General features: G+C 55.8%; 2 protein-coding genes across 2 annotated transcripts in view; one reads left to right on the top strand and one right to left on the bottom strand.

Annotated features, from left to right (window-relative positions):
* Positions 1-2,070, top strand: part of TMEM120B (transmembrane protein 120B) — a 45,595-nt gene extending 43,525 nt beyond the window's left edge. The window contains exon 12 of the mRNA XM_026018797.2: positions 2-2,070. Coding sequence (XP_025874582.1) covers positions 2-115 — 114 coding nt within the window. The 3' untranslated portion in view covers positions 116-2,070. The remainder of the gene's footprint in view (position 1) is intronic.
* On the bottom strand, positions 1,644-13,419 carry RHOF (ras homolog family member F, filopodia associated). The gene is made up of 5 exons (XM_026018800.2): positions 12,901-13,419; positions 12,562-12,649; positions 4,369-4,478; positions 4,147-4,281; positions 1,644-3,245 (listed from the first exon to the last, which is right to left on the bottom strand). Exons 1-5 carry the CDS (start codon positions 13,024-13,026, stop codon positions 3,081-3,083), a joined length of 624 nt encoding a protein of 207 aa, XP_025874585.1. The 5' UTR covers positions 13,027-13,419; the 3' UTR covers positions 1,644-3,080.
* Between the last annotated feature and the right edge of the window lie 653 nt (positions 13,420-14,072).

Here is a 14,072-nt window from a genome sequence, read left to right as displayed (position 1 = left end):
GGTGTTCGTGTTGGCGCTCACATTCCTCGTCCTCTTCCTTGGCAATTTCCTGACCACACTCAAAGTTGTGCACGCAAAGCTGCAGAAGAACAGAAACAAGGGGAAGAAGCCGTGAGCCAAGGGAACCGGATGTCCCCCGGCCCCCCGGGGTTCAAGACTGCAGGGGGTTCCAGCTGGCACCCTTGCTGGCTGCCGGGTTTTGTCCCCACAGTGACCGTGGTCACTGGCAGCAGCCAGCCCAGGGGTCAGCGCACGACTGTGAGAAGAGCCGAGGCCTGGGTCCCTGGCAGACAAGAGGAATGTGACTCCAGCCTGTTGGCATTATGTCCACCTGCTCCAGCCTCCCTATTTATGACCTATTTAACATGGGGGGGCCTCCTGACTGCTCCCTAATCCGCAGTCTTCCCCCGCTGCCCTCCTGGTCAGGGCCAAGCCCTGGTCGGTCTTCCTGGGGTGGGGACGGGGGGGGGGGCCCTAAAGACTCAGGGAGCCCCTCAAGTTGGGGTCTAGCTGTGCCTCGCCCGGGTGCCCACCTGCCACTTGCTGAGTCCCCAGCGGGTGGAAGGAAACGCCCGGTGTCCTGTGGAGCCTCCCTCCTCGGGGCACACTGCTCCTGCTGGAAGCTCTCCTGGCCGCCGCTGCCCCATGCCGGGGGTATTTAAGTTCTCAGAGAACCACTGTCTGTCTGTCTTGTGCTCTTTGCAATTCCTGAGTCTCCAGCCTGCCTGCCACCCCTGGGGAGAGCAGCTGCCCTGCTTCCCTTCCAGAGGGCTTGCTGCAACCACCAGGGGGCGTCCCAGCCCTGGCATCACTTGGGTAGTGTGAGGGCTTTTTTTTTTTTTTTTTTTTTTTTTTTTTTTTTGACACTTCAGAGTTTGGCTTCCTGACCGCCACCCCTCAACCCACTTCCCGGAATTCTTGCAGTGAGTACTCAGGGAGGGGGACCCAGACTTCAGCGTTGTTTGAGACTTAAGCCATCACGGAGGTCACCCACCCTCCACCTCCCTCCATTTCCCTCCTGTTCCCTCACGTTCTGGAATGTGGTGGGGAGAGTCTGAGCAGGCTCCCTCCAGGAGGTGGCACTTGGGAGGCTAGGACAAGTCTGCTGGTCACCTTGCATCTGATTCTCTATTTGTGGGGCAGGTGAAGAAGCTAGCAGGTTTGGTTGAGTGTTTTGCCACTGCTTCCCACACTGGCCTCAGTTACCCTTAACTACCTCCCTACAAACCCCTCTGACCAGAGTTCACTGGCCTCCATAGTCATGCTTTGGTCCTCAGGGAAGTTTAAGCTTTTTTCATTGTTACATTTTTAAAATAGGAAACTTCCCCTCCACCCCAGTAAGAGTCTACATAAAAACCTAGATTTCTGCTTCCCTAGAAAAATGGAAAGTTCTTGGCTAGGCTGAGCTGCCTGCCTAGGATGGGGTGCTTGCATTCTAGTGAGCCACAGACCCCAGGCCTCCCTTTTATACCTGTCCTGTTTCACTCCAGCCTGGGTCTTCTGAGCTGATTCTTAGGCACTTGGGTTTTTCCTAGACCAGGAGTCAACCAACTTTTTCTGCAAAGGGCCAGATCATCTATCATAACCACTCAGTATGCAGTTGTCGGGCAAAAGCAGCCAATGGATAAATAAATGGGTATGGCTGTGTCCCAACAAAACTTTATTTACAAAAATACACAGCTGCCAGATTTGGTCCATAGAGTATGATTAGCTTAACCTCTGCCCTATACCATCATTTGTCCAGGAGGCCTTGGATTGAGTGCTCTTTTGACTCCCCAGGGCATGGCAGGGTGGGGTGAGGTGGGATGGGGTGGCATACGTAAGTCTTCCTCTAGCAGATGACTTCAGAGAGGCTCAAGCTTAGTGGGGGCTGAGGCAAGAGATCCCTGGAGGGCAGGAGCCACCTCAAGCCATTATCCTGTATTCAGTTAACGCTAACTTGTGGCTCACTCAGGAAGCAAGCAGCTCTGATCTCTGGGGCATTAGGATCACCTGGAGCACTTGTTTAAAAACTCCTGGATGAAAAAAATAAAATAAAATAAATAAAAATAAAAACTGGATGCCCCTGAACGCAGACCTTCCAGATGGTTCAGCGATTCTGTAGCTGGGGGTTGGGTGTTCTCACAGGAGGCCAGGATAGTCTCAGCTTGGCAGAAGTGGAGGCTGTGAGGGACAGAGGGAGCTTGATGACTAAAATGAGTCAGTGCTGTCGTTTTGCAGATAGGGAAACCAGTCTAGAGAGGGCAGTGACTTGCCCACGACCACTCAGAACTGATGACAGTTTTCATCTTGAGCTTCCAGCAGTGGGGGCAGTGGGGGGGTTGCAGGTGCCAAGCCCCTGAGCCAGGGTTGCCTGGTGGTTCAGGGTGCTTTTTGAGTTTTTAGAATGTTTCTTCTCCCCCTCAGGCATGTGTACATGCCATTCCAGCTCTGGAAAGATGGCAGCCCAGCTGAAGTCCTGGGTGGGGGTGGGGGCAGGGGCCAGCCCCCATGTCCGGGGCTGGTGCCTGTGTTGTCCCGATAAGTCCCTGTCCCATTGTGGCCCCAAGTTCCTGGAGGAAAGCAGCCAGAAGTTGGAGGATGCAGCAGTTGCCTATCTCAGGAGCCCAGGGAGGCGGGTGACACAGGAGCAGTGGGTTTGGGGACTGTGTGGAACGCTGACAAATCCATTTATCCACGTACCAGATGTAGTTCTTTGTTTCAAGCATCGGTCTGCAGGACCTATCGGTGTGCGATGGGACACACGTGGCTGCGAGGAGGCTGTGTACTCCTGAGTCCTAGGGACAAATGCTGGATCTGGGGTCTGGAGGGGCTGAGTCCAGCATCCTCACCCACCTCCATGCCGGCCCACCTCCAGTGTAAACCCGGAGGTGATTTCATGGTCAGAGCCCCAGCTGAGAAAGGAGACATCTCCAGAATGTTCTAAGAGTCTAGCCACAGGCTCCAGGCACAGGGAAACACCCAACTCCAAGTGTCCTTGGAAAGCTGGCAATAGGACAGGTTCTGGGGGTACAGTCTGGGCCTGGCAGCCTGGGCCCCGTCAGTCTTGCACGTTGGGCTGGGAGCCCTGCCCAGAGGGGTCATAGGAGCAGGCACAACCGGTGTTGTTTCTGCCGCTGTGCTTTCTTCAAAGCACTGAGTGCAACCTTGGCCGCTGCTCGGAAGACGTCCTCCACGTTCTCCCGAAACTTGGCAGAACATTCCAGGTAGAGTGCAGCTCGGATCTGTTCACAGGCGATCTGGCCCTGGGTAGAGGAGGGGCCTGCATTAGATGAGGCCTGGAGCCTGGGGCACCTCCTGACCCCCCACTCACGGATCTGGGGACTTGAAGCTGGCTTTCGGGGCTCTCTGGAGTGTGGAGCCCCCCTCCTCCTGGTCCCAGGCCCAGCCCCCGGCAGCCTGTGTGGATGGATGGGAAGGGCCTGTGGTGTGGCCTGAAGGCCAAGGGCGGCTGAGGGAAGCCCATCCCGGCCTCTGCCCTGCCCCCTGCTCTCGTCCCTTGTCAGGGGAAGAGGGAGCCACATCCCAACTCTCAAGAACTGGGCCAACTGGGCCAGCCATTGTGTCAGCTGGGCCTGTGAGAAGAGCTAGAGGCCTCCAGACACGGAGGGCTTCCTGCATGCCTCTCCCTTGTCCCTCCTCACAAGCTCCATGTAAGCAACAGAGCTGGGCGAGGACAGTAAAAACTAGCTCTCCTTCTAAAATTTACTTTTATTAGTACTTATTCCTTTTTATTAAACTTTCTTATTCATTTTCCTTTGTGTTCTTTTTATTGTCCCATGCTTCAGCCAGAAAGCTGCAGGGTCTGGTTTTGCCTGTGACTCCCGTGGGTCAGGGAACCCTGTGTTTGAACCAGGCCCACCCTCCCGTCCCGTGTGGCAGATGGAACAGGATGGTGGTTAAGGGCTCAGACTCTGGAGCCAGAGTGACTGGGACAGGATCCCAGCGAAGCTGCAGGTTAGCTGTGTGACTTTTAACCACTGTGTCACCTCCCTGGGTCTCAGTGCCCACCAGCCCCCTGTATGCTAACAGTCTGCACTTCAGGGTTATAAGGATTAAAGTGAAGTAGGGAAGGAGGGGAAGGAGTGGGGGGCGGGGGGTAGTATGGGGGGTGTGGAGGGAGCGGAGAGGGGGCCTCTCCCTGACCTGCATGTAGGTGATGGGCTCCAGCTGGGCGGCCCGGAGCTTCCGCAGCTGCTCCTTATCTTTGCGCAGGTCTGTCTTGCAGCCAATGAGCACCATGGGGGTCCCACGGCAGAAATGTGTGACCTCAGGGAACCACTGTGGAGGGAGAGGACATGCATCGGGGCTGAGGCCAGATCCGTGGCCCCCACCCTTGAAGCAGGCTGGCTGGGCCCCAGGCCTCACCTTGATGAGGACATTATCATAGCTAGTAGGGTTCATGACGTCATAGCAGATGAGCACAAGGTGGGTGTTCTGGTAGGACAGGGGTCGCAGCCGGTCATAATCTTCCTGCCCTGAAATGGGAAAGTAGGCAATGGGTAAGGGAGGCACCACCTCCTCTGTCCACCCGAGTCCCCCCTCTAGGCTCTAAGGGGTGAAGGGTTGGTGACTCTGTCTCTAAGGCCTCGGTGTGCTCATCTCTAAGACAGGTGGCAGCCCACAGTAGCCAAGATTACAGGGGATAAAACCCATGTAGTGCTCAGAACTGGATCTGATTACAGGGTAATCAGGGGAAGCTGGAGGAACTACTAGCAATTATGTCCAAGGCAATTACTCCCCCCCCCTCCCCCGCCACCGGCCCTGGCACTCAGGTGGAAGATAACAGACTCAGGCCGAATCAGCTCCCCTTGATTAGCAGGATCTTGGAGGGTACCCCCAGGCTGAGAGGTGCATGGCCTTGGGCTGCATTCCTCCTGCCCTTCTGGCAAACCCCTGGAGGAGAGTGGGGGTGGGGGGACCCGCACAGCTGCTGTCAGGCTTACCTGGGGAGACCCAAGGCTATGGGTGCTCGGCCCCTCCCCTGTACCCACTGAATCAGACGCCCAGGCTGGGTGTGGTTTTTTTTTATGCTTTTTAGTATTAAAAAGTATTTTTTAATTATTAATTATTTGGTATTAAAAAGTATTTTTTACAATGATGATTTCAAATTCGCAGAAAGGTTGTAAAAGGATGCCAAAAACTTCCCTTCCTTGGATTCCTGAATTTTACATTTTGTGCCACTTGCCCTTCGTATATGTAAACACTTGAACACTCGAACCGGCGAGAGTGAGGGGAGAGTGATTTCGGGCATTTTGCTGCTTCACCCCAGGATACTTCCCTCTGGTTTTCTAAGAACAAGCCCATTCTATCACCGCCTGTAGCACAAATGTCAAGCTGGAGCAAACACCACCAGCGGTGTGCTCGAACCCAACCCACAGGCCCAGTTCAGATCTCACTGGTAATGGCCAATAGTAGTTTTGCCCTGGTCCAGAAGCCAGCCCAGGATGATGCACGTAGTCACCACACTAATAATATTTTATTATTCCCACAGTGAGAACTGAAGCCCCTTGGGCTCACTGACAACTCCCCAGCCACCTCTGCAAAGACAGAAATGTGACTTCCTTCCATTATATCAGACACAGAGGCCCAGGAATCCCCACCCCTCCTCCTAGCCTGGGGGTGCCTGTGTGGTGCCAGCTTGCCCTCCTGCTGCTCCCTCCCTGCCAACGCAAGGACAGGTCACATCCTGCTCCTGACCCCCAGCTGCTGCCAGGACACTGCCATACTCTCCCTTCCCACTGGCTCTCCCTCTTGATCCAGGACTCCTGACGGTGTGCAATGAACAGGACTCCCAGCTATGACAATGGCTAGGCCAGGAGGACTCCATGCTACCATTTAGTCAGAGTCCTCCCAACACTGTGGAGGGGGTGAGGGGCTGTCAGGGCCCAGTTGACTCAGACTCTTCTGCCCTCATCACCAGAAGACTGGAGAAATCCTTGTGCAATGGTGGAAACCTGGCCCAGGATGCTGTGCCAGCCCATCTCCTGCAAACCATCCCCTCTCCTGATCTTGGTCCATGTCTTTCTAGACCTATGCTGTCTGATAGGGTAGCTGCTAGCCCCATGTGGCTAATTTCAATGAATTAACATTAAAAATTCAGGTTCTCCGTTGCACTAGCTATATTTCTTTTTTAAGATTTTATTTATTTGTTCAGGAGAGACACAGAGAGAGAGGAGCAGAGACACAGGCAGAGAGAGAAGCAGGCTCCATGCAGGGATCAAGTGATTAATTGCCACGCAGGGCTAGTGGCTCCCGTAATGGGCAGCATGGGTCCAGGGCATCCCAACACTGCAGAAAGTTCTGTTGGGCAGCATAGCACCATCATCGTCCAAGCCATGGCTGGTCTCCCATGATTGGCTGCTGCCCCTCAACAATCCCGTCTCCACCCAGCAGCTGGCTGAATCTAAGACATAAGATCCTGCCTCTCTACCCTCAAGTGAAAACTAACTTCAATAGCTCCCTACTGCCCTTTGTATAAAATCCAAACATCTCCCCAGGTGCCACATGACCCGGCACCCATGGACCCTGACCTTTCTCCCATGCTCCACCCCCCTCACCGTTTCTCAAACCCACCAAACTCCTGTGCCTCAGGGCCTTTGCACTTGCTGTCCTCCCACACCCGAACACTTACCCTACTCCCTTCCCCCATTCTCTTCTTAGCATTTTATTTTAAAACATTCAGACTGAACATCCACATTATTTCCCTTTTCAGGACAAATAATGTCCTGAAATGTCAAATAATGTCGTCTTCTACTTCACAACACCAACACTTTATGCCTTATACACTGTATACAAAGTATACGCTATACACTTTGCCCACAAACGGTTAAGAAATCCTTACAGCCATCACCTGATGGAAGTGAATACTTCGATTTACACAGAAACTGAGCTTCAGAGAAGAGACCCCGCCAGGGCTCAACCCCCGGTTGCCAGTTGAGTGTTCCTTCTGCTGATAGGCAGCAATGCTCTATTTCACTTTGCATTGTGCAAACACAGGTTCTGAGCCTGAGGTATAAGGATGAGGTTCTGAATCCTGGCACAACATACATGTCTATTCCCTGTTAGAAATACGGTGGGAATGGACAGTAGTTGTAAAACGGGCCTCCTCGTGCTCCAACAGCTCCCCTCATCTTGACTGGCTGGCTCCTCGAGGAGGACTGCCCCTGTCCTGGGCATCCACCATCTGTGCTCAGACACCGACTGGTCTACTGCCTGTCTCCCCAGGGAACATGTAAGCGCACAGGCACCATGTCTGTCCTTAAAAAAAAAAGAAAAAAAAATCATCCCTGGTGCCCAGCAGGCCTCCAGTCAAGCCTGGCCAGTGGTTGTCCAGAGCTGTTCAGCTCCTGTCAGATGCAGCAGAGACCAGGGCTGCAACGTGCCTGGGGGTTTAGCAACGCTGGCCTGTGAGGATTTCGGCAGAGCTGAAACGGGCAGAAGTTGGGCTGCAGTGGGTGAAAGGAGGAAGTCAGACTGGGCCTGACCACCTCCTCTACTCCCCTGCCCCAGAGGCCTCGGCCCTTGCCCATTGATCCCTCTTGCCCAGGCGGTAGCATGGCTCACTCCCTCCTTCCCTTCAAGTCTCTGCAGAAATGTCACCTCCCTCAGGAGAGCTTTCCTGACTGCTGCCCCACGCCTGACCACATTTTTATTATTCTTCTGAGTACATGTCGCTCCCTGATGTTGGGTTTCGGTTTGGTTTTGTCTCTGCTATGAGCACAGAAGTCCCTGCCGACAGGGGCCATCTCTGTACAACCCTCGGCTATATCCCCTGGGACACAGGCGAGCCCAGTAACTGGTGAATGAACGAACAAAGGAGTGGGTGGGTGAATAAGGTGTAATGATCATTTGGCAAGGGCATTTCACTTCTAAAGCCTGTGTTAATTTAAGCAGCCACCCTGGGAGGTAAGCTAGTTGGAGGAAGTTCTTCCTGCTAGGAGCCCATGTGGCCAGAGGGCCCTTTCTCAAGGTCATGGACGGGTTCCCTGTAAGCTGGAGCACCAGCTGGGTCCTCAACTCTTAAGGTCAGCTGCTGACCATGCCACTCTCAAATTGCCAAGAACTTTCTTAGGAAGACTTCCCCAGACTTCCCAACTGGCAGTCAATCTCTGGACCTTGTTTTCTTACAAATGATTTCCTCACCTGTGAAATAGGTATGTGAGGAGCAGGTGAGCCTTGAGAATAACACTAGGAAGAGTGAATGAATATCAACAATCCGTGCCGGCAAAGCTCCCTCCTTATGAAGGCTCATGCTCCTCATGGCTTCGCTTGAAGCCCACTGACTCCACTAACTCATCGTTCCTCACTACAACGCTAACAAGGTAGGGCTGTTGTTACCCCATTTTACAGATGCAGAAACTGAGGCACAGAGAGGTGAAGTGAATCACCTTGAGGTCACACAGCTAAATGGAAGCTCAGATGACTGAAGACAGATGACTGAAGGTGAGACTACTGGGGGTGCCTCTCTCTCAGTCCACTGCAGAGGGTAGGAGGAGGGCCTTACCCTACAAGCCCTAGGCCTGACCAAAAGGCTGCCAACATAGGTATCTCAAGAGAGGAGGGCTCTGGGAGGGGACAGGCAGCCAGCCCAGATCCTAGCTCCCTCCTCCAGGTTGCCTTCCTGGCTTGACTGTGCCTGGCTCAACTTTTCCCAAGATTCAGTGTGAACCTCCACGTGGGGACCGGGTCTACAAATGGATTCTTGGATGCTGTTGACCTCATGTCCCCTTGGGAGATGTGGAGTGTGGGAGAATTAGGCTAGATTCACATTCTGTGACCTGGGTGCCTTCCCTCACTGAGCCTCAGTTTCCTTATCTCTTAAAGAGGGTGATAACCCTACCCCTGATACTGGAAGTAAAGGAACCATAGACTAAGCAATGCTGGACAAAGGTGAAGGACTGCTACTATGGTTACTATTAAAACAGGAACTTCCAGGGGATGGGGACCTGGGTGGGCATCTAACCCCAGATCTTTGAACCCACAAGCTTTAGGGGCCCCCCAGCCACAAGGTGATACCATTATCCTCCCCCATTTACCCACACTGATGCCAAGGCTTAAAGGGGCCAAGTCACCGGTCTAGGGGCACACTAGGGCCCCACTCTGGCCTCTGCAGATGAGCTCACATGGAATTACGTGCAAAGGGATGCATTTATTTCTAGTGAGGAAAGGTATTCTGGGCCACAGCTCCCCCTTGAAGTGGCCCATCTTCCTGACACCGGCAGGGCTGTGGGGCAGGGAGGAAGTGAGGTTCTTGCCTAGCATGAGGGTATTTCCTTTGTGGGAAAGACCTCTGTTGTGGCAGTCATCTTTCTAGGGGTAGGGGTCTCTAAGGCCTGGGGCTAGGTTGAGGAGAGGGTGTCTTTGGGCTACAGGGATCCCAAAATCCCCAGCAGTTGGTCCCCAGCTCCCATCAGGGCGTTGGTCAGAGAGGGGCAAGGCAACATGAGAAGGGGAAGCTGCGAGAAGAGGAACCCACTTATTGCTATTGGGGCCCGCCCACCTGGGTTTCCTCCCTGGTGGGTGGGGGGCAGGAGTAGCTGGGCTTTGGCAGCTCCGACCTGAAGCCGGAGTGTCTTGCAGCTTCAGCTCTTTGAGCCCCCAGAGCTCCTGGCTCCTAGATAGCCCTCTGGTCCCCGATTCCCCATCTCAGCAAAACTCCTTTGCCTCCCCCACCCCACTCATCCTATTGTTCCCATCTCAGGCTGGGAAGGGGCCTGTGGCTCCCCACTTCCCTGGCAACCTCCATTCCATCCTGTGCCACCCTAACCCCTGGACTTCACCCCCAAGGCCCAGAGGGCTCCATCTCTGGTTGGTGTCTTAACATCCCACCTACCCCCACCTCCCCTCCACCCGGGAAACTTCAGACAGAACCACAGCTTCCTGCCGTCAAGGGTGTCAGGGCCCCCAGCAGGAGCAGCTGCGAGGGCAATACTGCTCACATTGCCCGCCTCCCCTTCACCTGTCAGCACTGAGAGCTCCATCACCCCTCCACCCACCTTCTCACCGCTAAGGAGTCTGTATCTGCTTCCGTAGGATGGAGACAAGGCCACACTGGCCTCCCATGCAGACCCCTGTGGTCTGGTCCTGGGTATGGAAAAATTCAGCCTCCCAGGGGTCACCCCTGAACCAGAGCTCTGGTCACCGATGGTTGGTTGGAAAGATACCACTCTGTACCACTCCCACCCCCACCCCCACCACAAGGTCTAGCTCATTAGGTTCCAGAACCTTCTACATAACATTTACTAGAGTTGTCTCCAGCTCAGCCACTCCCCTCACCCTCCTTAGTCTTTTTCTGTAGTTGGTCCCCTGGCCGGCCATCGTTTTCTGCGACTTATTTTTGTTCTCCATCCACCCACAGGTGGAGACGATCTCACTGCCTTTATCACACAGGCATCTAAATATCTTCTGCATTAATTCTGTAGGCACCGTGCTGGGCACTGGCATATGAAAGAATGACCCAGTCTCTCCTTCATGTTCCTTGTGACAGGGCTTCCTGGGTCACAGTGACACACCCAGAAGGAGCAGCCACGTTTCTTTCTCCCTGAGTATTCCTTCTTGGGCTGTCCTGTTGACCATGAAGCCAATCTACTTCCCTAGGACTCCACTGAGTTCTTCGTTCAACCCCCAGTTCTGTTTGCTGCTTGCCAGCGTCCTGTGGGGAGGGCCGTGCGGGGGAGACTTAAAAATCATGACAACGTTTAGCCCTTCCCAAGAGCCGACCCCTGTGTTACATATCACATGGGTCTAATTTAATCCTCAAGACTACTTTAGCCCTCATTATAGGTAAGGAAACTGAGGCCCAGGTGTCCCTAATGACACGCAGCCCAGGGAGCCAGCATCAAAGCCCAGGTCTGATTCCAAAGCATGTGGCAGGAAGACCATCATCGCTGTGGTGGCTATGTGCCTCTGATGACTGGGCCTGGAGCCCCTCCAATCCCTCCTACAGCAGCTGTGAGAGCAAAGCCTTTCTTATACCAAACAGAAACTTTCTAGAACATCCACACAGCAGTCTGCCCTGATAAAATTCTTTTGAGCATCTTTCTCTGGGTGAGGCCACAAAGACCAGAAGTGGGTCCCTGTGCTGGGTCCGATGGGGGAGGCTTCTATGAGCAGTGAAGCCCAGGGATCTGACAGGAGAGGCCCTGAGGGTGAAGGGCAGAGGAGAACGAAAACCTGCCTGTGACTCTCCCTGCCTCCCCAGCACCCCACCCACAAAGTGGGGCTAATGGACCTGCCCCTCCCTGGGTCCCTGACAGGAAGCATGTGAAACTAAACGTGTAGCAGACACACTGTAAATTTTACTGCTCTTATGGTTACGCCCCCAGGGAATTTCTCAGCAACCTTTGGCTTTCTTAGTTCACAGGGCTGGAAGCAGGGCCCTCATCCAACAAAGGGGGAGTCCTTTAGAAACCACTACAGGGTGGACCCCACCATATAGTAAAGGCTGCCAAAATCAGGAAGGGAAGAGGGGTCTTGGGATGGGACAATCCCTGTTCTGATTCTCTCCAGAGTGGAATGAGAGATGCTACTGGCAGCCTTGGGGTGGGGGATGGGCTCCATCCAAGGCCCGTGGAGACTTCTCCTCATAGATACAATGCTTGGCTGGCAGTGGATGGGGCACCTGATGACGAGGTTCCACGCAGGCCACTAAGCACTGAGTCACAGAGGTTGGGTGAGGTCCCACCTAGGGATCTTAACCTTTGTCCTCCAATGCTGGTTCAGCCCAGAAGGGGATTGATTAAGGGCAGGATGGAAGCTCCTTGAGGATGGACACTCTGCCTTCCCCCACAACAGCCCACAGCAGGGACTGATAACTGACGTGAGATTAGCATAAATCCACATGCCTTAGGAGCTGCAGGTGGCAGAGAGAACCTTATTCTGGACTTAGAGCTCTGTTCCTTCCGCAGTACTTGGTTTATCCCCAGGAAACCAGGAAGACACAGAATTGTAGCCAGAATCCTAGAATCACAGGCACAAAAGTGTAGAGCAGAGACTTGCAGAACTATGCACTGTAGCCCATGGAATCTCAGACGTGTGGAACTCATCATTTATGTCCACAGGACCCTGAAGCCTCAGGACTGTCAACCACAAAAGCCTGGAGTCACAGGCTCTGATATGTAGCTCAGAGAATTCTAGAACCATAGGACCCAGAAATTCAGCCCACAGAATCCTAGCACCAGGGGACTCAGATCTGCAACCCACAGAGTCTTCAGAGACCACAGCATGCAACACACGAAATCCTGGAACCATGGGAAGCAGAAGCGATGCCCACGGCTCTCTAGAACCAAAGGAGGGGAACGAAGCCGTGGGTTCTCAGCACACAGCGCCAGGAGGACGGCCGAGGAGCTCACCTCATTCAAGTGCCCTCCCTTTCAAAGACGAGCGAGTGGGGTCCTCTGAGCCTCCAAGGCCACCCTGCCAGCGCCCCTCCGCGACCGTCAGGGGCGATGGGAGGTCTGAGCCCCACAGAAGCTGGCGGGTGGGGGTGCCCGGAGGGGGATACCCAAGCGGGGGAAGCCCTAGGCGCACCCGGGACCCTCGGTGCGCAGGCGCACTCACCCGCGGTGTCGTACAGGTTCAGGGTCACCTCCTTGCTGCCCACAGTCACGCTGGCCGTGTATTTCTCGAACACCGATGGGGCGTAGTCCTGTCGGAGAAGGGGCCGGCTGGTTCTCCCGGGGGCCGGGGCCCGGGGCCAGCTGCACCGCCCCCGTCACCCTACCCAGCTCGGCTCCCCTCGCCCGGCTGGACTCTGGAACTCCCGAGGGGGCGCCCCGGGGTGACGCCGGGAGCCGGGGCCCAGGCTCGAGGCGGGGGTGACGGCCGTCCGTGGCCCCGGCGGCCCCAAGCCCGTTTCCCCACCGAGCCCGACCCCGCCAGCGCCCGCGGCGGCCTCACCTCAGGGAAGGAGCCCTGGCTGTACACCATGAGCAGTGATGTCTTGCCGCAGCCGCCGTCGCCCACGATCACGATCTTGAGCTCCTTCCTGCCCGGGCCCGGGCCCGGGGCCCCGGGGGCGTCCATAGCCGAGAGCAGCCGGCACCGGGAGCCGCACTGGCAGCCGCGGGGCAGGCCGCCGGGGCTGAACCATCCGGGGCGGGGCCAGGGAAGCCCCGCCCACGTGTGCCGGCGTCGCCTCCGCCAGGCAGCCGCCCGGGCCCACCTCCCGGCCTCAGTTTTCCCTTCTGTTGGGGTCCTGGCCCGCGCAGTTCACCTTTCATTCCCGGGGAAACTGAGACCTCTGAGAAGCGGGGGTGCTCGGGCTGAAGCGCGGCTCCCGCCGTCTCCCTCGCACGCCAGGCGCGCGCCCCCCACCGACCAGACCCGGTCGTTTCCGCCGTTCCTCCCGGGCACCCCTGATTGGCAGGCCCCGCCTCCTGGCAGGCCCCTCTGATTGGCCGGCTCGGCCGCCCCCGTCGGACAGGGGCCCTTTGATTGGCGGACTGTTGCCCCAGCACCAGGGTTCCAGAAGCCCTCGGTCTCCAGCTCTAGGAAAAGCCCCCTAGGTCGCCCCGCTCAGCTGCGTGGCCTGGGGCGGTCGGTTTCCGGGCCGTTTCCCCACGAGGTAGGCTGGTAATGCAGGCAAGATGCTGGCACGGGGGGGGGGGGCGGGTCTGCCCACCCAGCCCAGCCCCACGGGCGCCAGTGGGGGTGCGGGGTGGGGAGTAGCAGTTCCCCTCAGCTACCCCCCACCTCCCCGAGAGCACAAGGTGGACGTCTGGCGCCCCCTGGCGGGCAGCCGCCTGGGGCGGGCGGCTTGGAGAGCAGGTGAACGACTCCAGAACAACACCCTTTGGGGGTTGGCCCCAAACCTCGCGGGCGGAAGCCTCTTTCTAGCACAGGCCAGAGGCGTGAACCGAGGAAGACACCGTCGAGGAAGGGTTGGGGAAAGCCAGGGCAGATCTCGTGAAGATAAACTGGGACCCCTGATAATCCCCCATCCCACCCTGAAATGTAATAAAGCGCTCGCCAGCCAGCAGCCACGTATCTTCATCTCAAGAATTCTCATCACTCCTCCCACTTCCCCGACCAAAACAGCCATTTATTGAGCACAATGTGCAGGTACTCTC

The sequence above is a fragment of the Vulpes vulpes genome, chromosome 10 (genome assembly GCF_048418805.1).
Source record: "Vulpes vulpes isolate BD-2025 chromosome 10, VulVul3, whole genome shotgun sequence".
NCBI lineage: Eukaryota > Metazoa > Chordata > Mammalia > Carnivora > Canidae > Vulpes > Vulpes vulpes.
This window is presented reverse-complemented; position numbering and strand designations above follow the sequence as displayed.